The sequence below is a fragment of the Salvia splendens genome, chromosome 6 (assembly GCF_004379255.2).
Source record: "Salvia splendens isolate huo1 chromosome 6, SspV2, whole genome shotgun sequence".
Classification (NCBI taxonomy): Eukaryota; Viridiplantae; Streptophyta; class Magnoliopsida; order Lamiales; family Lamiaceae; genus Salvia; species Salvia splendens.
In genome coordinates this window covers 6,253,213-6,278,515 of record NC_056037.1, presented here as the reverse complement: position 1 = coordinate 6,278,515, position 25,303 = coordinate 6,253,213, and the positions used below count along the sequence as shown (strand labels likewise).

Genomic DNA, 25,303 nt, shown 5'->3' with positions numbered 1-25,303 from the left:
CTTATTGCCTAAGAGAAGACAATAAAAATGGGCCTGGGTCCATATCTGTGCTCGTTGATACTGTGCTCGTTGATAAGAGCACGGACGTAGATGGTCTAATTATTTAACTAGTATACTAAGTTCCCTTATTTTTTGGGATGTGGATGGTCTAACTGTTTAACTAGTATACTAGGACACAAAACTGTTAAAAGATACTCGTGTTTGTTTGAGATGTCAGTTTAAAATTGTTCAATTTGAATAAAATTAAAATAGTCTTGATACCGCAAGTAATTTTCCTATTCAGTTTTTTGGATGGAACTGATAAGTTATTCTAGAGATTTGAAAAATGCACAAATTTTATTACTGGTAATTGATTTGAAAATATCCAATTTTCCATTTTTATTGCCAAAATGAAAAACTTGATGAAACGCAAATACTATCCATTAATCGAAACCTTTTAATCTCTTTGTAAGATACCCAAATATCTCATAATTAGGGGACTAAAAGCTTATGCCAAACATCACAAATGATTACCAGAATATCCACACGGTGGAATGGGATAGGAGCTTTTGATGAATTGTTTTGCGGTGAAGTGAGTTGGGTGGGATGACAAGGGAAGGCAATGTAATTGTATTGAATTAAAAACAAAAGCTGAAAATTTTAATTCTTAATGTGTATTCACTAATGTCTGTCCTTTGCTAAATTTCATTGGAAAAAGCTAGGTTGGACTGTGTTTAAAATTTGCCTGATCCGTTTGAATTCATGATTTTAGCACTTAATTTAACCATCCATGAAAAAATGGTACAAAGTTTATATTCAACTACTTATTTGATCATGCATTTCGGTCGCTACTTATTCTAATTAACATTGGGATCGGCTTATTTTGACATGTGTAAGCGAATTTTAATTATTGCTACGCTTCTTGCAAACGTAAGAAAACATCATCAAACTACAACGATTTGACTTGTGACAATAAAGATGAATCCCATTGTTTGCGAAATAAAAATTGATATTTAGTGAATTAGGAATTAATAATGTAGAAAATGAAGTATCAAAAGCGTTGATATTTTGTTAACAGGATAAATTACTTATTTAACTTATGAAGTCCCTCAAAAGAATCACATACGAGTACTATATTATTCTACAAAATATTCATTAATAACAGCAATACTATTCTACATAATATTCATATCTAATTTTGATATCTGTAATTATTAAAATATTAATATTTCAATTAGATCAACAATAGTAGTATAATGGGCTGGTATTTTTTATATACTATAGTATTTTGATGAGTCGTGTATATGGGCTAGTAATTTTTATATGGTAAATTGGATGGAAATTTTCCATGTATAGTTCTGTCACCGATTTGGATAATTTATAATATTGGAAATAATTAAACTATGGATAGGATTAACCCCTGTAGCGTAAATAGTAACCAATGAGTTTAACTTTACACGCAGTAAATTAACCGCGCACTCTCTATAACAGTTAACACGCATATACGAAATTCGAAAATCAATTATCCAAAATTTGTTGACGGGATCGAATAGATGATGATCCGATCCCGCTACTCCGCTCTCGCACTCTTCATCCTAACCTTCTCGATCATCGCCGTGTCCGACGGCGGCGATTTCATCAGGCTTCCTTCCGAGGCTCGCCGCTTCTTCGACGGCGATGACGTCGGCACTAGATGGGCTATCCTGTTAGCTGGCTCCAATGGCTACTGGAATTATCGCCACCAGGTTTATTCTCCCTCAAAACTACTTCTGAAGCATTGAATTGAGCTTTTCTGCATCTTTTCTTTGACTTGAAGCCATTCTCTCTCTAATTTGCTAATTCTACAGATGATGTAGCTGTTGATTATATTTGTGATTGTAAAAGCAAATGGTGTGTGTTTAAATTATAGACTCAAGTCCCAAAATGGTTCTTAACATATTGCGTTTTTTTATTTTGGTTCAAAACACTATATTTTGAATTATTCGGTCCCTCACATTTGAAATCGGATCACATTTGGTCCATTTTTGACGGTTCCGTCAAATTTTTGACGGGTTTAATTACCGGGTCACAAATCCGTCACTAATTGGGAGAAACTGATCCGTCACAAACCCGTCACAAAATCTGTCTCTAATCCGTCACAAGCTGTTCGAGATAATTGATCAGCTTTTCTTTCAAAAATAATTTCAAAACAAAAACAAAATGTGGTTGAAATCTCTCATCCATGAGTGTTGACAGCTTCCCACAACAAGTTCCTGGGAGCCATGGAGAAATCGCGGGCCTCAACCACGGCGGTTCTAAGCGTTCACAGCGTCCACTTGTTCGCCTCGACGAAGGTTAAGCTCCGGTAGGGCAAGTTGTGCTCCTTACAGAGCTCTTTAATGATGGGGGAAACTTTCCTCAAATGGCACCTCAGCAGCCTGGGGAATAGATGGTGCTCCAGCTGAAACTGCAGCCCGCCGAAGAACCAATCCATCCAAGAAGGGCATTCGATGTCGATGGTCCCGGCGGTTTGTTTCTTGAACCAGTTGTTCCCCTTGGGCAGGCCCACGTAGACGTCGGCGGCGAAGTGGTTGAGCGTGAATTGGATGTGCTGGATGGCACAGACGCAGAAGCTGGCTAGCACGAAGAGCACACGTTCGGTCCAATTGGGCAAGCAGGAGACGAGGAGAGGGAACTGTTGAAATTTTGGCAAAATATTTGCCATCCCACATCGGTGGGGAGTAGATAGTTTGGGGGTGTGGCTTCCTATAAAAGGAGCTCACCCCCCATTTTGTAATCTATCCCAAATTTGTATTCTTTTCTCCGTCTATATATAAGCGGGCTCTGCAGAGGGTGCTCGGAGACGTAGGCAATTTGGCCGAACTCCGTTATCAAAGTTTCGGGTGTGTTCTTTCTTTATTATTTATTTTGTTCCGCATTTATTACTGAGTTTATTTTTTGTTGGGATATTGTATTCAGTATTATTTGCGGGTTTGGTAGTAGTGTTTTGTACGGTTCTTTTGGGTGTTTTTATATTATGATAAATACACCGACTGATAAATTCTGTTAGGAATCTGGTATTTAAGAGGGACAGTGTCCCCGCCAGTCTTTCCAAAGAATTTATTTGGAGAAGTAGTTTTATCGAGTAGACCCCATTGGGTTAACTCTAAAATTACTGAATCGGTTCATTTCACTATTTGAGAGAAAATTACCCGGTTTTCTCAGCAAGTGGTATCAGAGCCAAAGGTTCGTCCTTGGTTCTGTTTGTTTGTAATATTGAATACTTTATTTGAGTCTGTAATGGCGGGGAATGATCAAGAAACAAAGGCTAGTTCTTCGTCATCATGGTCGAGGTTTCCACTGTCAAACATGAAATTGACGGTGGAGATATTTGACGGTACTGGCCATTTTGGTATGTGGCAGGGGGAGGTTCTAGACTCTCTTTTCCAGCAGGGTCTTGACATTGCCATTGAAGAAAAGAAACCAGAAGATATAGATGATAAAGATTGGAGTACCATAAATCGGTTAGCTTGTGGAACAATTCGGTCGTGTCTGTCCAGGGAGCAGAAGTATGCTGTCAAGAATGAGACTTCTGCACATAGATTGTGGAAGACACTGGAGGACAAATTTCTGAAGAAGAGTGGTCAGAATAAGCTCCTTATGAAGAAAAGGTTGTTCCGATTTGAATACCGATCAGGTACCACTATGAATGAACACATTACTTTGTTTAACCAATTAGTAGCAGACCTGCTAAATTTAGATGTGAAATTTGAGGATGAGGATCTGGCATTGATGTTGTTGTCGTCTCTACCTGATGAATTTGAACATCTGGAGACCACATTACTCCACGGTAAAGAGAATGTGTCTTTAGATACTGTATGTTCTGCTTTGTATAGTCATGAATTGCGAAAGACAGATAAAATGAAAGGCAAAGCAGTTACAGATGAAGCATTAGTGGCAAGAGGTCGTCAACAAGGCCGATCAAAGGAGAGAAGAGGAAAGTCCAAATCGAAAAAGCGAGTGGCCAAAGATGAGTGTGCTTTCTGTTATGAGAAAAGACATTGGAAGAAAGACTGCCCAAAGTTGAAGAAGAAAGAAAAGGCTTCGCAAGATGCAAATGTTGCTGAATGCAAAAATGATGCGGAGTCAGATTGTTCTTTGACGGTTTCACCTTCAACATCGCATCCAGACGAGTGGATATTGGATTCAGGTTGCACCTATCATATGTGTCCCATCAGGGAGTGGTTCTTTGATTTCGAAGAACTCAATGGCGGACTTGTTTACATGGGGAATGACAGTCCATGTAAGACAGCCGGGATAGGCTCAATCAAGCTACGGAATCAGAATGGATCCACTAGAATTTTGAAGGATGTGCGGTACGTGCCCCAGTTGAAGAAGAATCTCATCTCATTGGGGGCCTTAGAATCTAAAGGCCTAGTTGTGATGATGCGAGATGGAATTCTTAAAGCAACTTCAGGAGCATTGGTGATGCTGAAAGGTGTGAGGAAGAACAATTTGTATTACTACCAAGGTAGTACAGTTGTTGGGACAGTAGCAACTGCAACTTCGAGTAATAAGAAGGATGCAGAGGCGACGAAGCTTTGGCATTTGCGATTGGGACATGCTGGTGAGAGATCATTGCAAATTCTCACCAAGCAAGGATTATTGAAAGGTACGAAGTCTTGCAAATTAGAGTTTTGCGAGCATTGTGTTCTGGGAAAACATCGAAGAGTGAAACTTGGCACTGCAATCCATAATACGAAGGGAATTCTGGATTACGTGCACTCAGATGTGTGGGGACCTGCCAAGACTCCGTCACTTGGAGGTAGACACTATTTTGTCACTTTTGTTGATGATTTTTCCAGGAGAGTTTGGGTGTACACTATGAAGAGCAAAAATGAAGTCCTTGAGATTTTTCTAAAATGGAAAGCTCAAGTTGAAAATCAGATGGGGAGGAAGATCAAGGTTCTCCGATCTGACAACGGTGGAGAATACAAGAGTGATCCTTTCCAAGATGTATGCCAGGAGTGTGGCATAGTTTGGCACTTCACAGTGAGAAATACACCACAACAGAATGGAGTGTCAGAGCGTATGAATCGAACACTAGTGGAGAAAGTTCGTTGTATGCTGTCTAATGCTGGGCTAGACAGGAAATTTTGGGCTGAGGCCATCACATACGCTCAACACATTGTCAATCGTTTGCCATGTTCTGCCATTAATGGCAAGACTCCTTTAGAGGTATGGTCCGGTAAACCTGCAACTGATTATGATTCTTTGCATATTTTTGGTTCTATTGCATATTATCATGTGACTGAATCAAAGTTGGATCCACGTGCAAAGAAGGCTTTGTTTATGGGTTTCAGTGCTGGTGTTAAAGGATATCGGTTATGGTGTTTGGAGTCTAAGAAGACGATTGTAAGTAGGGATGTTACCTTTGATGAATCTTCCATGTTGAATAAGGTAAATCCAAATAGTAGTGATACTTCGCAGCAAGTGGAGTATACACCGAAGCAGGTGGAGTTCGAAGAAGCAGTTGTGATCCCAACTACGAACACCACAAATAACTCTCCTACGGAAGAAAAAGAGTCAGATGATGAAGAGGTTCCACCCCAAGAACCTTCGCAGCAATCAGTGCCAATTGCAGTTAGGCGAACGAGGCGGGAAAATAAGAAACCTGCTCGATTTGCGGATATGGTAGCATATGCGCTTCCAGTTGTTGATGATGTTCCATGTATCTTTTCGAAAGCTATTGAAAGTTCAGAAAGCGATGGTTGGAAAGGTGCTTTGGAAGAAGAGATGCAATCTCTTCGGAAGAACAAGACGTGAAAGCTGATGCCATTGCCGAAAGGCAAGAAGGCAATTGGATGTAAATGGGTTTTTGCAAAGAAAGAGGGATTTCCTGACAAAGATGATGTTCGCTACAAAGCAAGATTGGTAGCTAAAGGCTACGCCCAGAAGGAGGGAATTGATTACAATGAGGTATTTTCTCCTATTGTTAAACATTCCTCAATTAGAATTTTGTTGGCTTTAGTAGCGCAGTTGAATTTGGAGCTAGTTCAACTTGATGTGAAGAGCGCGTTTTTACACGGTGATCTGAAGGAGGAAATCTATATGACCCAACCGGAGGGATTCAAGGTTGCTGGTAAAGAAAATTGGGTTTGCAAGTTGAACAAATCGTTGTACGGATTGAAGCAGTCTTCAAGACAGTGGTACAAACGGTGTGACAAGTTTATGAAGGATCAGATGGTTCCTACATCTACCTACTCTTATACGTTGATGATATGCTGATAGCATCAAAGAGCCAAGTTGAAATTGACAGATTGAAGGCTCAGTTGAGTAAAGAGTTCGAGATGAAGGATTTTGGGGAAGCCAAGAAGATTCTCGGTATGGAGATTACAAGGGATAGAGATGGAGGCAAGCTTTGGCTGACACAGAAGCAGTATTTGACCAAAGTACTACAGCGTTTTGGTGTGAATGATGATTCCAAATCTGTAAGTACCCCACTTGCTCCCCATTTGAAACTTAGTTCTCAGTTATCTCCAAAAACGGAAGACGAGCGAGAATATATGGCGAAAGTTCCCTATGCTAACGCAGTTGGAAGCTTGATGTATGCAATGGTGTGTACAAGACCAGACATTTCACAGGCCGTTGGTACTGTGAGCAGATACATGCATGATCCAAGAAAGGGTCATTGGCAAGCTGTGAAATGGATTCTACGGTATATCAAAGATACTGTAGACATTGGTTTGTTGTTTGAGCATGATAAATCACTTGGTCATTTTGCAGTTGGATATTGTGATTCTGACTATGCTGGTAATTTGGATAAGCGAAGATCTACTACGGGCTATTTGTTCACTTTAGCGAGTGCGCCAATTAGTTGGAAGTCTACCTTGCAGTCAACGGTAGCTTTGTCTACGACGGAGGCAGAGTACATGGCCATTACTGAAGCTGTGAAGGAGGCGATTTGGCTTCATGAGTTGCTGAAAGAATTGGGTGTTGGCCAGAAACAACTTGAAGTATATTCTGACAGCCAGAGTGCTATTCATTTAGCAAAGAATCAGGTCTTTCATGCAAGGACGAAGCACATTGATGTTCGCTATCATTTTGTGGGGAAATTCTCGAAGAAGAGGAAATTGTCATCCGAAAGGTTCCAACTTTGGAGAATCCTGCAGATATGTTGACCAAGGTGGTGACAAGAGCCAAGTTTGAACATTGTTTAGACTTGGTTAATATTCTGCGATTTGGAGCTGGCGCTTGACTGCGCCAATATGAAAGCACCGCGAGTCGTTTGTTTGGATGGAGAAGATTTGTGTTCGGTGGGATTTGATATTTTGTCAAGGTGGAGATTTGTTGAAATTTTGGCAAAATATTTGCCATCCCACATCGGTGGGGAGTAGATAGTTTGGGGGTGTGGCTTCCTATAAAAGGAGCTCACCCCCCATTTTGTAATCTATCCCAAATTTGTATTCTCTTCTCCGTCTATATATAAGCGGGCTCTGCAGAGGGTGCTCGGAGACGTAGACAATTTGGCCGAACTCCGTTATCAAAGTTTCGGGTGTGTTCTTTCTTTATTATTTATTTTGTTCCGCATTTATTTCTGAGTTTATTTTCTGTTGGGATATTGTATTCAATATTATTTGCGGGTTTGGTAGTAGTGTTTTGTACGGTTCTTTTGAGTGTTTTTATATTATGATAAATACACCGACTGATAAATTCTGTTAGGAATCTGGTATTTAAGAGGGACAGTGTCCCCGCCAGTCTTTCCAAAGAATTTATTTGGAGAAGTAGTTTTATCGAGTAGACCCCATTGGGTTAACTCTAAAATTACTAAATCGGTTCATTTCACTATTTGAGAGAAAATTACCCGGTTTTCTCAACAAGAACCATGTCCAGAAAATCATGATTCCCAATATGTTTAGGGCTCGGTCGGGGACTCTGCTATTGGAGAGGAGGAGGATGAATGTCTGGAGATAGAGATTGACTCTGGCAACGCACATCACGGGGTAGTAGGTGAGGTGCTGGTAGCTGATGAAGAATCGGGCGATTGGATCGAATTCGAGGTTTCTGTTGTAGAATTTGGAGGTGAGGTTGGTGAAGAAGCGGGTGGAGACGGCGAGCATCGGGAGGTGCTGGAGATCGGGGTCGTAATCGAGGCTGTTGCAGGCGATGTGGCGCGCGTTGTGCGTCCACTTCCACCACACAATGCTGATGCCGGTGAGGCAGTTACCGGTGAGGATCTGCGCCAGTTTGTTGAATCTAGGGCTAATCATGATGTTGTAGTGGCCGGAGTCGTGCCCTAGGTAGGTGACCTGCATCCAGATCAATCCGAGGAGGCCTCCGGAGAGAATGTGTGTGAGGAAATCGTCGCAGCGGAGGACGCCGTAGAAGCAGGTGGCGAGGAGCACCGAGATGAAGCAAAACTGTAGATCACGCCGTGGCCTTTCTTCTCGAACATTCCGGATCTGGTGAACTGTGTCGCGAGGTTGCGATAGTCGCGAGAAAGCTGATCAATTATCTCGAACAGCTTGTGACGGATTAGTGACGGATTAGTGACGGATCAATTTCTCCCAATTAGTGACGGATCTGTGACGGATTTGTGACCCGGTAATTAAAATCGTCTAAACTTTGACGGAACCGTCCAAAATGGACCAAATATGGTCTGATTTCAAATGTGAGGGACCGAATAATTCAAAAGATAATGTTTTGAACCAAAATAAAAAAAAAAACGCAATATGTTAAGGACCATTTTGAGACTTTAGTCTAAATTATAATAATGCTATTGACATTGTGTCTGAATCCAAACTCCATTAGTCCAGATGATGATCCTGTGTAAGCTAGTATTTGTTTTCTTTGGTGCTCTCCTAGAATATTTGTATTTTTTATATGGCTGCTTATCTGGATTATTACTCACTAATGTATTTTCAAGTTTAAACTAGCTGCACTGTTTTTGGCTTATTCTAGTATTAGATGGCAATTATTAGATGTGAGGGTTATATACTAGTGATGATTGACAAGTTCAAGAAGTAACCATTTGCAACTCAAACTCTAATTGCTCATCTATGATACTTTCACAGTTTTCTTGGTGTTGAAGTTTTAAAGAATCTTTCTTTTTTACTATGTTTGGAGAACTAAATTAATTGTGCCTTCAACACCACTACAAATATTGTTAATTTAGGGATTTTGAATACAATTTACTATGATTTCATTTTGTATTTGGTAAAAGAACCAGCAACTAATACTAAAGTTTCAGTGAGCTTAGGACCAAACTGAATGTGGGTTAGCCGATTTGGAAGTAGCCATTATGCTTTATAGAAAAAATTGGAAGTCACTTCTTTCGTTCTCTCCCCTATCTTATACACTAATAAAGGTCTTATTATTGAAATTATAGGCCGATATATGCCATGCGTATCAAGTCTTAAAACGGGGTGGTCTCAAAGATGAAAACATTGTTGTTTTCATGTATGATGACATTGCTAACAATGAAGAGAATCCAAGGCGTGGAATTATCGTCAATAGTCCTCATGGTGAGGATGTCTACAATGGAGTTTCGAAGGTTTGGTTGAAACTCCCTTAGTCGACTTTATTGGAGGTTAATTGCATTTTGCTTGCTTAGATTTTATGAAACAGGATTATGTTGGAGAACATGTTACTGTCGACAACTTTTTTGCCGTCCTTCTTGGGAACAAAACTGCAGTTAAAGGAGGTAGCGGAAAAGTCGTGGACAGTGGTCCCAATGATCATATATTCATATACTACTCCGATCATGGTGGTCCTGGGGTGCTTGGTTAGTATAATTCTTGCTATATCACCGTAATCATTTTTTAGTTATTTTGAATTCACTATTATGTCACTTCTTTGTGAACATGATAAGTTGGTTGGTATTCACGAAGGATATATATTTTGTGCTTGATATTTCATGCATTTTTATTGGTACTATTCTATTCATTATTCTATTATGTGTTTCCAGGGATGCCTACCAGTCCGTACCTTTATGCGAATGATCTGATCAATGTTTTAAAGAAGAAGCATGCTTCCGGAACATATAACAGCTTGGTACATCAAAATTGTTTCTTTTGACTTAGAAAATCAGTCAAGTAATATTGACCCTTATGATCTTTGTATTAGGTATTTTACCTTGAAGCATGCGAGTCAGGAAGTATATTCGAAGGTCTTCTTCCTGAAGGCTTGAATATATACGCAACCACGGCAGCAAATGCAGAAGAAAGTAGCTGGGGAACGTACTGTCCAGGAGACTCTCCTAGTTCTACACCTGATGAATACGGGACTTGCTTAGCTGATTTGTATAGTGTTGCATGGATGGAGGACAGGTGTGCGATTACTCTATGTTCGTCTAGTTATTTTTTACTTGAACTCGAGTTACAAAAGTTGAATTAAATTTAGTGATCTCTTACCTTTCAAAATATCATGGTTGTTAACTCATCTCTTACTTCCAACGGAATAGCAAAGTTAAAATGTTGGCAAAGTAATCTGAGAGTTTTGGTGGCTCACATCTTTGTTAATTATTGTTTGTTTCATGTCATCACGAACAGTGACGCGCATAATCTACGCACCGAGACTTTGAGACAACAATATCAATTGGTAAGATCGTGTTTTGGTTCATGTGTCTTTAGAGAGCAACATGTTTTAGTGTGACCCATGAGTGTCGAAACTCAAGGGCAATGTATCTTAGTTACTATGTCCTCTTCTCACCGATGTAGCATTATTATGCATTCAGATGGTGTTCTTACCAATCTTGCTTTAAGTTAGTTTTTTATACCCACACTGTTTTGCCTTTTTTACTAATGCAGGTGAAAAAGAGAACTGCTGCTGGAAATTCTTATTATGGCTCCCATGTCATGCAATATGGTGATCTGAAACAAAGTTTGGATACTCTTTACATGTACATGGGTACAAATCCTGCAAATGATAACTTGACTTTGTTGAGTGATAACTTTCTGTGGCCATCTTCTAAAGCTGTTAACCAGCGGGATGCAGATCTTCTACATTTTTGGCATAAGGTATGTTCAATCAAACTCTTGTTTCTAAGTAACAGATCAGTGGTTTAACTCTCATATGGCTATTTAGGTTTTGCTGGTTGTGTAATAGAGTTGATTTTTGATCACGTAGTAGATAAACACACATTAATATGCATGTTTTGTACACTTGTAACATAGTGAGGCAAAAGTGATCCTACTCAAAACGACAGAGTATATATGTAGTGCTTTGAAGGTTAAACTTATCTTAATCAATGGCTTCTTGATCTCTTCTGACAGTTCAGTAAGGCTCCTGAAGGCTCGACAAGGAAATTTGAATCCCAGCAACAACTTGCGGAAGCTATGACACATCGAACACACGTAGATAACAATATTAAACTTATTGGAAAACTTCTTTTCGGGATCGAGAGGGGCCCCAAAGTGCTCAACAACATCAGACCTGCCGGAGAACCTCTTGTTGATGACTGGAATTGCCTTAAATTGCTGGTGAGATATCATAATTTTGCGCCCAATTTCTATCTTCAATATGTTACATTATCAAGTTGAGATAAATCTTCTATAGTTTTTTCTTTCTTTGCACAAGTGGTCATGAAAGTTCTGCTAGGTTTTAATTATGCAAGAAAACCATAAGATTGACCTTTGTGCTGCGATATCCAACTTCAAATTTGTGCATTCACTATGAATTTCCGTTCTTGTCGTCTTACTAAGAATAACACATAATGCTGATATGCTATACAGGTTCGAAAATTTGAGACTTATTGTGGATCTCTATCCCAATACGGGATGAAACATATGCGTTCCATCGCCAATATCTGCAATGCTGGGGTGAATGTACAGCAAATGGCCGAAGCATCCTCCCAAGCCTGCACCAGTTTCCCTTCTAACCCTTGGAGCTCGCTGCACAGGGGCTTCAGTGCTTGATGGTCGACTGACAAACCTTGAATGTCGTAGGTTAATATTTCTCTATATATGGATCTATTTCTTGGCCTTCAATGCAAAATTGTTACTATTATGTTTCTCTCCTATAAGAAAGATTTCCTCCATGTACATAGTCACATTCCTTAGTATTGAACCGACTGTTGTCTCTGTAAATAATGCCCTTTTTTATTGAGTAAAATAGCACAAGAAATATATGGTAGTACTATACTATTATGATGAAGTTATATTGAGTATTAAGAGAGATTACAAAAGAGCATGTCTTTCATTATTTTCGATATGTTAAAAGATGTATATAAGACTAAATATAAGTAAAAAAAGTAAATGGATACTAATGAGTAGTGTTTGTCTGTGTTTGTGCACGAGCAAATTTGTATTTGTTTGTGTTTGTGCATGTTCGTAGTAAGTAGTAAGTAGTAAGTATAATACTATTACTTCTGTAAGAGCAGGCATTTTATTTGTTTTTTTCTATAAAGACCGGATGAAATTTGTCTTTGTTATAACAAATGAGTATGTATGTTGTCAATTGATGCACCTGTGGGTATATGTTCATGTTCATGTTCGCTTAAATTAACAATGAATTCAATCTAATATGTTATTTCAAAATTAAATATAAACATGGACGATTATTGGTTGATCTGACTCTTCTAAATACGACATGATTTTGTGTAATTAATTTTGTCATTCGAAATTTGAAAAGTAGTACATCAATATTGATCTATATTTTACTCGCGAGTAATAAGTTATTGGTATGCTACATGCTCAGCCGCGTGCTCAATGCTATCGGACGATGTTGTGCTGCTTCACTGCTTCAGCATGCGCTTGCACGCCTATGTGTGCATGGCCGTTTATCCAATCTTATGCCAAAATGAAATATTTTTAATTTACTTATTTTGTTAATATAAAAAATTGATTTTCATAGTACTACTAAATAAAATTCAAAAATCCAAACCATAAACCCAATCTCCATTTTAAACTTTTTTTAAAAAAAATATTATTGTTTTCCGCTTTATTTTCGTCACACTTTCTCTCACATTATCATTTTTTCTCTCCAAATTCTCTATAGTGGATTCAGAAACACCTATTACGAATTTAACTTGAAAATTATCTTAGATCTACTACAGTCTATCCTACCACTTGAACTTCGATTCTGAAATTTATCAATTCCTCTAGCTCTTAAAATGAATCTAATTACCGAAGTTGGAATGCAACCGTCACACACCACGTCTCCCCTTCTTAGTTCATCGTCTCTGTGAGATCTCTACTCTATCTAACTCTCAGACAAATTGGATATTCATTATCATCATACATACATCGTGCACTCAACAAAAGAAACTTGAACGACCTTACACATTTACTTTTTAATATTTTTAATAATAAATTATTACATTACACTAACTTTATTTTTACTTACATTTTATTATAAAATTATAAATTATAATACTATAAGTTAGGACTATGTTCCACTTGACTTTTTTATTCAACTTTTTATTATATTTTTAAAGTCCGAATCAAATCAATGGGAGCCAATCAGCCAATTATGGACAAAGGAGGGAGTAATTTTGCTACGACTTAATGGACCGGTCGACATGAGAAAAGCTAGAGCCCAATTGAATAACAAAATACAAACGACGAAACTAACGGAATATTAGATTCCGTCACACTACTTCACGCCGTTAGTCGAATTCTGGTATCTTTTGGTCATACAAACGACGGATCGCACAGCCAAAATGAGAAGCCATATATTATCCACCGTCGATTATTTTTCAACGGCTGCAGATTGAATTTGAGAAACTGGGTCGTATAAAAATGGTGGTTAGAAGAAAAAAAAGAGAGTAATTCGTGTTTCCTTTTTTCATTCATCGTTTCACAAGGCGGAGACGAAGAAGCTCGAAGTGTCTTTCTCTCTCTGTAAATTAATTTTCGTGGTAAGCATCTGGTGAGTGGAAATGTGGCGGTTTGGATAATACGAAACGATCCAATCTCTCGTTTTTAGTAATAAAATTCTCACTTTTCCGAGCTCAAGTTTGAATCGTGATTGTTGAATTGCAGGTGCATTTTTGTAGCTGTTGAAGGAGAAGGCGCCGGTGCTCGATTTTGTTCGGAGAATTGTTTTTGTACTCTGATTGCATTTTTTATACGATTTTTTTTACTCCAGAGGTTCCGATGAATTGCTTTCTTCTGTGTTGTTTTATCTTCCGTTTCCGGAAATTAATCTGGATTTATTGTTCGACAAGTAGTGCTGGAGATATAGGATTATTATCCTGGTTCAGAAGATCTGAATTGGAAGCTGTGATTTATTGTTCTTTCGTCGTCAATCAGGACGTGCGTGGCGGAATTACTGTGTTTTAGACACATATTTTCAGCTAATATGATTTTCTGCTCACCGCTTTTGAGACGATGATATGAATGCTTGGCTTAGAAATCCAGATTTCGCAAGGTAATTTGATTCTTCTCTATAAGATGACGAGCATTGAATTTCTTCCTAACTGATGAAGTTTTTGCTCTCGCAATTGCAGATTCGGAGGGTTCTGTTAGCTGATTTATCTGATTTCTGGAAGCAGAAGGAAAATCTGGATTATATGACGAAGAACAGAGTGCAGTGAACAGAATTGAAGTTCGCCGGTAACGCAAGTATTGTTATTCAAAAAATTGTTTTCTCATAATTTCGGTTTCGATCTTTCACCAGTGAGTTCGCCCTAAATGTTTCTGGTCAAATTCCGCCATTTCGTTACCTTCCTTCTCCTTGTTCATGGCACGTCAGTGAATTAGCTCAGAATGCAAAGCCAGAGCCTTCGAGTTGCAGCATTCAAACATATTTCTCATCTCCTAAAAAAATCTCATCGCGAATAATGATGAAATCGAGCTCTCAATTATGTCAAAGTTTTGTTGGTTTCTCGATCCTTGTCCAACTCTCTTTCTTTTCCCCCAAAATTGTAGCAGAATATAGATCATGAGCCATTCCTGCAATTGGCTAAATATATCTCATTATTCCGAAGTTGGTAGTGGTTTCCGCTCCTCCGTTTCCATTTTCCACTCAGTTTAACAGCCGTTAACATAACAGCGGTTGTTTCTGTGAAGGTGCACGAAGCAGCGAGATGGAGAGGAAGAATTCCCACGCGACCAATAGAGATGGATCATTGTCCAGGTCAGCTGCTACGACGTCGTCGGACTTCGTTTTACAGTGGGGGAACCGGAAAAGGTTACGCTGTATGAAGGTCCACGTTAAGGGCGCTACTACTAACGACCCGCCCGGTTCGGATCCGTCTAAGCGGGTGAACCGGCGGGTAGTTAGGTCGGATCTTCTCAATAATAACAATAACAACACTACCAAGAATCCGATCCCAAATCCGCCCACCTTTACCAATGGCAATCTGAACCTCCGCCACCGCCCCACCTCTCCGTCTCATCGAATTCTCAGGTAATTACTTTTTCTTCAATTGTTTTTAATGTTTAATTTTTTTAAGAATAATTACCTGTGTTGTTCTTCAATCGCGATTTGGGTGTCACGTTGCTTCTTTGCTTTGTTATAGTACTCCTAGTTCTCAAGCTCCGTTTAGTAGTAGAATTGGGGATGTTCAAGATGAGATTTTCCTGTTGATTTTCATTTAATCTAGTTATAACACAAAATTAATGATTGTGATCACGAATTAATGTTAAAACACAAAATTGTCACTCTTTCTATTTGTGTTCATGATTATTTGCTACGTGATACATAAATTGATTTTAATTCTGGTGCTAAGTAGTTCCACAATTCTCATCATTGTTGAAGCTTGAAGGAACCTTACCTTTCTTTCCCATTAAATGTGCGATACTCGTTTTGGGGGACTTTAAAATGTGGGCCACCTATTTGTTCTTTTCCAATGAGTTATACTTCCTTCGTCCCATAAAGATTATCCCACTTTGACCGAGCACATATTTTAAGAAATGTAATGAAAAATGAATTGGAAAAGTTAGTATAATCTGAATCCTACTTATATATTAGTTTTATAATAAAATGAGAGTATGAATGAATTAGTGAAATGAGACAAATTTTGTGGGACGAATGAAAATGGAAAAATAGGACCATCTCTGTGGGACAGAGGGAGTAGTATGCTTTTTATTGTTACTACATCCATATTTTGGAATTAGGACACGTAATCTTGCTTGGTTTGATTAGCGTTATTGCGTTAATGAATATATTCCAATAAGTGGCCCAAATTCCCGCACAAAACCACCTTATTCTCACTTTCTGAACTTATTTTCCCCCTTTTTGGTTCAAATCTCTCATCTCTTCCTCTCTACAAGAGTCCCCACATCATATCTTGACCCCTGCTTCCTCTAAAATATAAAAGGTGACTCTACTAAACCATAACCACATATCCTCTCTCATTATTCTTAACAAGTCCCCCCTTTTCCTACGCCCGAGGGTATTCACGTAATTCCCCTTCCCCACCACGAGAACTTTTTCCTTTTACTAGTCTAACTTTTTTGCTTTGAGCTGTCAAATTTTCTTGATGATACTGTTGTTTTATTTTTATAAAATTTTGAAAAATGGTATTTGATGCATATGTGTATTCCTTTGCTAGAAATTCAGAGAGAGAAATTGGTATGAGAGGGAATAGCAATGGTGTGAAAGGGTTGGCCTCTCCGGATAGAGGTGAAAGAAAAGGTACATCTACTAGCAATAATGGTCATAGCCACCACCATCACCCCAATAATAACAAGGCCAATAATAGCAATCACAATCATGAAAACAACCACCACAGCGGCGGTGGTGGTTCTGGGTCATCGGAGAACGCCCATGATATAAAAAAGGGCGACGGGGATGCCGCGGTGTGGCCCAAGTTTGTGATCGGCTTGACCAACAAGGAGAAGGAGGAGGATTTCATGGCGCTTAAAGGGTCCAAGCTTCCTCAACGGCCTAAGAAGCGAGCTAAATTGATTCAGCGCACACTCAATGTGAGTTTTCCTTTTCCACCCTCAATTATTATTTATCGAATGTACAAATTTCGAATTTGGTAAAATAGGAGCTAATGTTAATTAGGAATCTAGCGTTTACGAGGAAATTATGTGGTTGCTTCTTACTTGATTTGCTTTATGCAGTTGAATGTCATTTTTGATAGAGTGAATGAATAGAATCATTGCCTGGTTTTATTTTTTGTTCCATATGGTTTGAAATTGAATTCGAATAATACTATGAAAGAAACTTTTTATTTTGAAACGATAATGCTAATTGAGTAAGTGAAATCGGAGGTTTTTAATGAGTTAATAATGGAGAATGATTATTTACTTCTAAATCTGGAAATAATTTGTACGAAAATTGTGCGTGGTCACCAAATTTATGAGTTTCAATTTAAGATCCAACGCTACTATTTCAATAATTGAGTGAAATGAAAGAAGAAAAATAAAAGTATTGAAAGTTGTAATTATTTGTAAGTTCAATTTGTACTCTAATAGAGAGGTCTTATGGTTAATTATTATATCTAGGCTAATGGTGACTAAGGGCATCCGCAACGCGTCTCGCCCCCGTCTCGGAGAGACAAGACGGCGGCGAGACAGCGATGCAACCATCCATCTCGGTCTCGTCTCGGCGGGTGTCTCGGCCCGGAGGGTGGGTTAGCGAGACGTCTCACCACACGCCAGCGCCACATGGTGAGCGCCGACGCTAGGTGTGACGCCCACTCGCCGACCCGCGAGTGGGCGTCGTCATACTGACACAATAAATAATTTTTAAAATTTGATTTTAATAAAAAAAATAAAAATTAAAGAATGTTAATATTACCATTCAACGATAATTTTATTATTATTTCTTTTTTTTTTATTCTATAAATACTCCTCTTTCATTCTCATTATACATACAAACACACATCTATTGTTCTCAATTCATCTCTCTTTTCTCTCCAATTTTCATCTCAAAATGTCCGGCGACAGAAACTCTGGCGGCTCCGGCGGTTATGATTTGAACACGTTTGGCGACTGGGGGGCATGCACAATGTCTTGGGTGCTTCCGGTTCGTCGACGCCAGGCACCCAAGGCTCGTCGACGCCGGCGGCGTACCAACCACCCTATTTTGATGTGGATGCGTACTCTCGTCCCTCAGCCCCGAGGAATGGGCAATCGTATGGATTATCCCAAATTAGGGAGGATTTTCCGGATGAACCTAATCCGGAAGGAGGACGAGGCGGTGGAAGCTCCGGGGGTCGCGCATTCGACGCCGTGGAGGAAGAGGAGGAGGCGGCCGAGGAGGAGGAGGATGTAGGCCGTCATCCATACATCCATAAGGACACGATGACTCTGTTCAACGTCTCGTACGATCCCATCGTCGGGAATCAACAAACCCGTAAGTGTTTTTGGGAAAAGGTCACCGATGCCTACAAGTCAAAGGGGTCCCGCCGCCGCACCATGAAGATGCTCTGCAGTCATTTTGACCGAGTCGACAGAGATGTCAAAAATTTTTGCGGGATCTACAAGAATGAAGCGGCGAATTACCAAAACGGAGCCAGTGGAGCCGACATTCTGAGAGCGACTATGCGAGTCTTTTTTTACGATAACAACAAAGAATTCAAACATTTCGATGTTTGGGAGGCGGTCAAAGACGTTGAAAGGTGGGCTGGCGGTGTCCAGTCCAGCATGGGCTCGAACTCGAAACGCACGAAGCACACGACGGGTGGCCAATACTCGTCTAGTGAGGGCGGGTCAGGCAACGCCTCACAAGAGGTTGAGGGCACGACCACCGATGCAGGGGGCTTCTTCAGTGGGCGACGTCGGCCACAAGGGACGAAGGCGGCTAGAGGGAGGAGGGGCCGAGGCGAATCAAGCCAGGCGGGCTTGGTCTCGGGCTCGAACACCCTATTGTCCATGTATTTGACCGCCACGATGGCTGACACTTCTCGCATGACGCCTCCCTAATATCAAGTCCATCTTGCCGGAATTGAGTATATGACAAGACAAATTGGTATTCTGCTTACAGGTGGCTTGAGTGCACCGCCACCGCCTTCGGGGGATGATTCGCCGGCAGAGTAGTTTTTAAGTGTGTAATTTTTATTTTCTAGTATTTTAAATTACGTCTTATTTATTTTTTTTTTAGATTTAATTATGTGTTTTTTTTGTTTTTTTAGGATTTTAAATTGTAATTTTATTTTATTTAATGTAGTGTTTTTATTAATTGAATTTGTTGGAAATTAAAAAATGAAATTGAATGAATAGTTAAGAGATGAGATGGTTAAGAGATGGAGGGATGCAAGTGTTGTTTCTTAGTTAAGAAATGGAGTGAAAAGTATAGTGGGGTTCATGAATAGTTAAGAGATGAGACGGTTAAGAGACGAATATTAGACAGCGTTGCTAATGACCTAATACTACGAGGGTTGGTAATTACGAGGTAGTGCTAGCCATGTGTTGTCTGTGACATTCATGAACGTGGGTTGCACGTGTCGCTTCGATGTGGATAGGAAAACTGGCTCTTCTCTCATTGTAGTGACAAAACTTCATAGTCGGGCAAAAAATAATTGAACACAATAGAAAAAGCGTCAAAGCTGTTATTTAGGCTTTTACCTATTCTGTCGTACTAGTGATGTTTTTAATTGTTAGTACTCCTATTTAACCAATGCTTAGAGCATCCGCAGCGGTGGCGAAAGACGCCACCGCCGTCCGCGCCGTTGGCAAGGCGCAGGACCGCCGCCGCTGCAGCCGCGCCGCTGGCACGGCGCTGCTCGATGTATCGAGCACGTCCGTGCCAGCGGACGCACACGTGGCGCGCTCCCATTCGTCAACGGCATAGCCGTTGTGTTTAAACTTTTTTTTATTTTTTTTTTAAAAATCGGTATTTAATTATAAATAATGCTAAAAAATAAAAAAAAAATATTTTCCAAATCCCAAAAATATGGCCGTTTTTTTCCCGTTTTTTCTGAATTTTTTTGATTTTTTTTTATTTTTTTTTTTCCCCAAAATCATCTATAAATACACACATTCATCATCCATTTATCACATCAAATCATCTCTCATTCATCTCTCATTCATAATTCTCATACAAACTATCAACACATTCATCCCCCACTCAAATTCTCAAATGGATTTCACCCATATTATGGCGGAAGCGGAACGCGAAGAACAAGAATACTACGAACAACATCGTGCCGCTTACGAAGCATATGTCGCGGCGAATACCCCTGCTCCTCCTCCTCAACGAACCAGATCAAATCGACGGTACATCCATCGTGACCGGGAGGGAGCCCACGAAAGGCTCGTTGCCGACTACTTTGCCGACCAGCCGCGGTTTCCGGCAGATTACTTCAGGCGCCGTTTTCGCATGTCAAAGCGCTTGTTCATGCGAATTGTCAACACATTGTCCGCACGTGTTGAATACTTTCAAACAGGTGTACGTGTACCATCCGACAACTCGCTACTGGGCAAACGGCCGACATGTTCGACGAGTATTTGCATATCGGTGAGTCCACTGGAATCCTATGTTTAAAGAATTTTTGCGAGGGCGTTCGTTCTGCTTTTGGGGATGAATTCCTTCGAGCACCCACCACTGATGATTGCCAACGGTTGCTTCGTCTTCACGAATCAGTCCATGGCTTTCCCGGAATGCTTGGCAGCATTGACTGCATGCATTGGAGGTGGAAGAATTGTCCGACTGCTTGGAGGGGGCAACACTTGAGCGGTCACAAAGGCGGCGGCCCAACGCTTATCCTTGAGGCGGTCGCCGACTACCGCCTATGGATTTGGCATGCATATTTCGGCGTTGCTGGATCCAACAACGACTTGAATGTGCTATATTCGTCACCACTCTTCAATGATGTGATGAATGGTGTAGCACCGGCGATCGACTTCACCATCAACGGAAATATATACCGCATGGGTTACTATCTCGCCGATGGTATCTACCCAAGGTGGTCGACGTTCGTGAAGACGCTCCAAGGTGGGCGAAATTCGGCAACGAGTAGTGTCATTTTTAATTTTTAGGATTTTAATTATGTAATTTTTAATTTTTAGGATTTTAATTATGCAATGTTTAATTTTATTTGTCATTTGTAATATTTATTGTGGGTTTTAAATGAATTTTAATATTATGGAAATGTTTTTGTGTAATTGAATTTTATATTAATTGTGCTCGTCCTTGCGGAAGAGCACAGTTGTGGGTGTTGTGCTCTTGCCAGAGAGCAGGCATGAATAGTACCGCCCGGGCCCACAACCGTGCCGCTGGCAAGAGCACGGTTGTGGATGCTCTTAGTAGTAAGTACCTATTTTAAAAATAAAGTCACGCATTTTTTTTAAAATGACCCAATCTAAATGACACATATCTCTCTATTTTTCTCTTTGTTCTCTCTACTTATTAAAAAAAAATTACATAAAATCTCATGCCGAATCAGAACTGTTTCACGTAAAGTAGGACGTAGGGAGTACTACTTTTTAGTGGTAGGCACATTGTGTATCGGAAATCGGTAATAAAAACTACTAGTATATTTTTATTAATTACTACTACTATAGTTTTTTGTCTTATTGAAGTCCAAAAAATAAAAATTTAACATTTCAGATAAAAATAAAGAGTAAAGGCCAAAACTGAAAATAAAGAGTAAAGGCCAAAACTGGTCCTGAATATATGTCATTTTACGATTTAGGTCATAGACTTTATCTTTTGAATTTTTGCATCCTGAACATTTCAACTCGAATCACAATCGGTCCTACACTAACAGTTTCGTCTATACTTAACGGTCAACGCATCATCTTCTCTGTCAAAAGTCGGGTGGCTGAGAATGCAGTTGAGCAGCTGCATCCCTCTCAGCGCATTCGTCAGCTGCAGAATGCCCCTCTGGCAGCCCCTCCTCCATCTCCCACATAAACTCTGCCGGAAAGCTCTTGTAATTGTATTGTTCCGCTCTCCAGCTTCTTCATCCACCCCACCTTGATGAAGAACGCCGTGAAATCCCCATTCAATTTCTTCCAGATCCTCCGCTGCACGTTGTAACCGAACTTCTCGTCTCTGTGTTGCCGCCACAGCGCGTCGATTTCCCGGAGCACCTCGACGGGGATGAATTGGACCTCTAAGAAGAGGATTTAGCCGCGCTTCACTGCGGCGTCGCCGGCGAGCGCGATGATGAGGCGGCGCGTCTCCTCGTCGGCGATGATGAGGCGGCGCGTCTCCTCGTCTCCGCGCTTCACTACTGCTACGTTGTTAGGGCATCAGTAACCCCGTCCCCATTTCCGGCCCCAAGTCCCCTCCACGTCATCATTCCTCTACAGTTGCGGCCCAGGCCCCAACTGCTGTAACCCTGCAGGCCGCAACTCGGGCCGCAACTAATAAATGACACTATTCACAACTCCAACCTATTTAACTCGAAAACGCAATTCGTTGAACAATTGAAACCGGGAAAATGCATTGTTCATTCGAAATTAACACTACATTACTAGACGAACTGACCTCGAACTTGTCGGTGTTGACCGGCGATGTAATGTCGCCGTTGCTACCGACTCCCGGACTAGGTTGTGTCTGCGATGGTTGCGATGACGGTATGTACCAATTGTTCGAGTTAACGAACTCCTCCATCTCACGTTGATCGCTGTTGAACCAATCCATTGGCGCCGAAACAAAGGGTATAATAGAGTATTGAAATGGAACGCGGGATTGAAATGGATGGAACGCAAGCTCGTATTTATAGACATCGAATTTAAAAAAAAGATACAAAATTGGATTTGCGTCCCGGCCCGAAGACCGTGTAACGCTGGGCCGGGACGCGGGACTTGCGGCCCGTCACCGTGCAACCCCGTCCCGGGCCGGGACGCGGGACGCTCCCCAGGCCGGTCACGCGTCACCGGGACGGGCCTGAGCCGTGCCGCCCTTCCGTGTAATGCATGGGACGGGCCGGGACTCGCGAGATGCGGCCCGGCCCCTTGCGTTACGCATGCTCTTAATGACAACTGTGAGGTAAACTTCCCTGATAATAAGAAAATATTGTATATAGTATTTTAAAAGGACCCCATCTCAATTTTGTTATTGTCGTGGTGGTGGATTGCTTTCTTTGTCTTGTTCCATTTGTTTCACGTGAAGAACATAGTTTACAGGTCATTGGAACTAAGATTTTGTGGTTTTTATTTTTTCGAGTATATGATTAATAATTAAAACTTTATTGTATTTCACAGCTTGTGAGTCCGGGCACGTGGCTATGCGATTTGACCTTCGAACGATATGAGGTCCGTGAGAAGAAGGTTTCCAAGAAGGTAATCCCTTTTTTATATACAGAGTATTAAATATTAACTGATTATTTTATTTGAATTTATGGTTTTGTTTTATTTTATTTTCAGAAATCAAGAGGGTTAAGAGCTATGGGAAACATGATCGAATCAGACTCCGAGTAGGAGTGTTAGGAAATAGGAACAACGCATGGACAGTGTGTGTAAATTAAATTAAATTGGAGATAAAGAACTAGTGAAAAAATCAATGCAACTTGAGAAATGTGATTGTGAAATTATTTCTTGTTTAAGAATCTTATTCATCTTGATTCTTGGGTAACTATAATATTTGCCCAACTTCAAATGGCTGTAACCATTACTTGAGCGGAGCTTGCACCATAAATTATTGGTCAAAATTTATTGTAGTATGATTTAATTTAGTATTTCATTTATAAATCATATTACACTATGTCAACAAAGAAATATGTAATTAACTATCAAATTGTATTATCGACATGTTTCGATGATTTTGTAGCATTGTAAATTATTAATAAAATATTAGAACACACACCTAAATAATATTTAAACATTTATCATGATTACCATTTTATATACTTATATAGTTTCGTATATTCACAAATGATGTTATTCAATGGACTGTTGGAGCACAACGCAATATTTGTTTTCCTTTCTAGAAAATATTTGAAACAATTACTGAAATGTTAAAATTTTTATGTTGAGTTATAGTAAAAGAAAACAAAAATTACCATAGAGATTTTTTTTAAAAAAAAGAGGTGGAATCATTAATAAAACTAGGGTGAAATTAAAGATTCTGAACAGAAAAAAGACTGAAATAGAGTTATCGGAAGTTAGAAGGACTTAAATCTAGCTTTAGTTGAGAATGTGGAGTTGCTTTAACTATCTCTTTAGGTCACAAAAGTTAGAAAAAAGGACCACCGAAGATTCCAAAAATAAGAAGCATTGTTATATGCATAGCGCAATGTTGCAATAAAGTTGTCTTTGATTAAAACTTACTGTATTTCATATTTCACCTTAAAATTAAAGTTAAAATAGTTCAATTATATTTGTAAAAAAGTGTAAATCCTATGAATATAAAGCGCAATTCAGTCACAATAAAAAATAAAAATACGATAATATAAATACCAAATACGTACAAATAAGTAAATAAATACTAGTAATGTATATGTACGAAATCGCGGAGAAATCAGAAATGGAAGCAGATGTGCACAGCACTAACAATGAGAGAATCCCGCTCTATAAACAGCACTCACTAAATACGTATGCAGAAAAACCTCAGATCCTGAGCGCAGATCCGAACACCAACGACGCCACGGCGAGAGCGCAGCCGACCGCCAACGATGGAGCCGCCACTCCGGCGGAGGATGTGTTAGGGACGTTCTCCGTAACGAGGCCGGTTAACTAACTTGTCGGAGTGATAAGGTGATCAAACCTTCGACAAGCTCGAAGGAAAGGTCACGATTTGCTGTTTCACGGACGTGTTCCGATGACAGCAAAGAGAGAACTAAAATTACACTTGTTGCTCAAGCTAGGTTTAGAGAAAATATTTCATTCATTGATTGATTACAATGATATAATCTCTCCTATTTATAATACTAAAATACTACTACCCTAACTTAATGAACAAGAAACAAATATCTAAACAAATATGGGAAAGATATGGTAAATAAAGGAAAACTAAATAATTGGAAGATCATAAGAGATATAATCGTATCAGGATGCAGGGCGCCGGCGCCTCCTGCGCCACAGCGGCTCCAGCGAGAGCCAGAATTGTTGCCGCGACCATGAAAACTCCTCTCTTAGAGATCGCCATTGCGCTGCTGAAATGTGATTGAAGTAAAGTAATGCGGGTTGAGAGAAAGTTAAACGGCTGAGCTGATGGAGAGATATAAAGTGAGTGTTTAAACTTTATATATAAGCGGAGGCCAGGCAGATTCGGGCAGAGGCTGGCACTGCTGAAGTTACAGCTTACGCCTTATTATTTGACTTGGTTGGCAAAGATTTGTTTGTCTGTGTTTATTTATTATAGACTGAGGTTATAGATAACTTAGGGCACCCACGTAGGGTCGGACGATAGGCCGACCGATGCCTCGGGTGCACCATCGTCCGCCACTGTGTGTGCGCAGACGATGGACGATGTGTCGTCCTCGCTCGACAGATAGTCCGCGGAGGAAGCGTGGACGATATGGCATCGTCCGCGCCATCGTCCGCCCACTGTGGGCGAC

General features: G+C 40.1%; 3 protein-coding genes across 12 annotated transcripts; 2 read left to right on the top strand and 1 right to left on the bottom strand.

Moving 5' to 3' along the window:
* The first annotated feature begins 1,454 nt into the window (after positions 1–1,454).
* Positions 1,455–12,104, top strand: LOC121809800 (vacuolar-processing enzyme-like). Its single transcript, XM_042210604.1, has 9 exons — positions 1,455–1,724; positions 9,347–9,511; positions 9,586–9,742; positions 9,926–10,011; positions 10,084–10,286; positions 10,509–10,557; positions 10,767–10,976; positions 11,232–11,438; positions 11,691–12,104. Exons 1-9 carry the CDS (start codon positions 1,533–1,535, stop codon positions 11,871–11,873), a joined length of 1,452 nt encoding a protein of 483 aa, XP_042066538.1. The 5' UTR covers positions 1,455–1,532; the 3' UTR covers positions 11,874–12,104.
* Positions 2,117–2,881, bottom strand: LOC121809801 (delta(8)-fatty-acid desaturase 2-like). The gene has a single exon (XM_042210605.1). It carries the CDS (start codon positions 2,681–2,683, stop codon positions 2,282–2,284), a length of 402 nt encoding a protein of 133 aa, XP_042066539.1. The 5' UTR covers positions 2,684–2,881; the 3' UTR covers positions 2,117–2,281.
* A 1,567-nt stretch (positions 12,105–13,671) lies between the features above and the next one.
* On the top strand, positions 13,672–23,442 carry LOC121809298 (uncharacterized membrane protein DDB_G0293934-like). Of its 10 annotated transcripts, none has more exons than XM_042209851.1 (8): positions 13,672–13,816; positions 13,941–14,048; positions 14,211–14,328; positions 14,408–14,890; positions 14,970–15,309; positions 16,457–16,829; positions 23,010–23,087; positions 23,172–23,442. In XM_042209851.1, the coding sequence occupies exons 4-8, from the start codon at positions 14,842–14,844 to the stop codon at positions 23,223–23,225; spliced, it is 894 nt and encodes a 297-aa protein (XP_042065785.1). In that variant the 5' UTR covers positions 13,672–13,816; positions 13,941–14,048; positions 14,211–14,328; positions 14,408–14,841; the 3' UTR covers positions 23,226–23,442. The 10 variants fall into 10 exon arrangements, with proteins under 10 accessions (XP_042065785.1, XP_042065784.1, XP_042065781.1 ...); XM_042209850.1 differs by having other exon boundaries at positions 14,129–14,328; XM_042209848.1 differs by having other exon boundaries at positions 13,679–13,827.
* The last annotated feature ends 1,861 nt before the right edge of the window (positions 23,443–25,303 follow it).

Bases quoted from the DNA above. Each gene is read 5' to 3' on its own strand.
- LOC121809800 (XM_042210604.1), top strand. From the start codon at position 1,533: ATGATGATCCGATCCCGCTACTCCGCTCTCGCACTCTTCATCCTAACC. The intron at 1,725-9,346 runs GTTTATTCTCCC...TTGAAATTATAG, and splicing joins ACTGGAATTATCGCCACCAG to GCCGATATATGCCATGCGTA. The intron at 10,012-10,083 runs GTACATCAAAAT...TCTTTGTATTAG, and splicing joins CCGGAACATATAACAGCTTG to GTATTTTACCTTGAAGCATG.
- LOC121809801 (XM_042210605.1), bottom strand. From the start codon at position 2,683: ATGGCAAATATTTTGCCAAAATTTCAACAGTTCCCTCTCCTCGTCTCC.
- LOC121809298 (XM_042209851.1), top strand. From the start codon at position 14,842: ATGAGCCATTCCTGCAATTGGCTAAATATATCTCATTATTCCGAAGTT. The intron at 14,891-14,969 runs GTAGTGGTTTCC...GTTTCTGTGAAG, and splicing joins ATCTCATTATTCCGAAGTTG to GTGCACGAAGCAGCGAGATG. The intron at 15,310-16,456 runs GTAATTACTTTT...TTCCTTTGCTAG, and splicing joins CCGTCTCATCGAATTCTCAG to AAATTCAGAGAGAGAAATTG.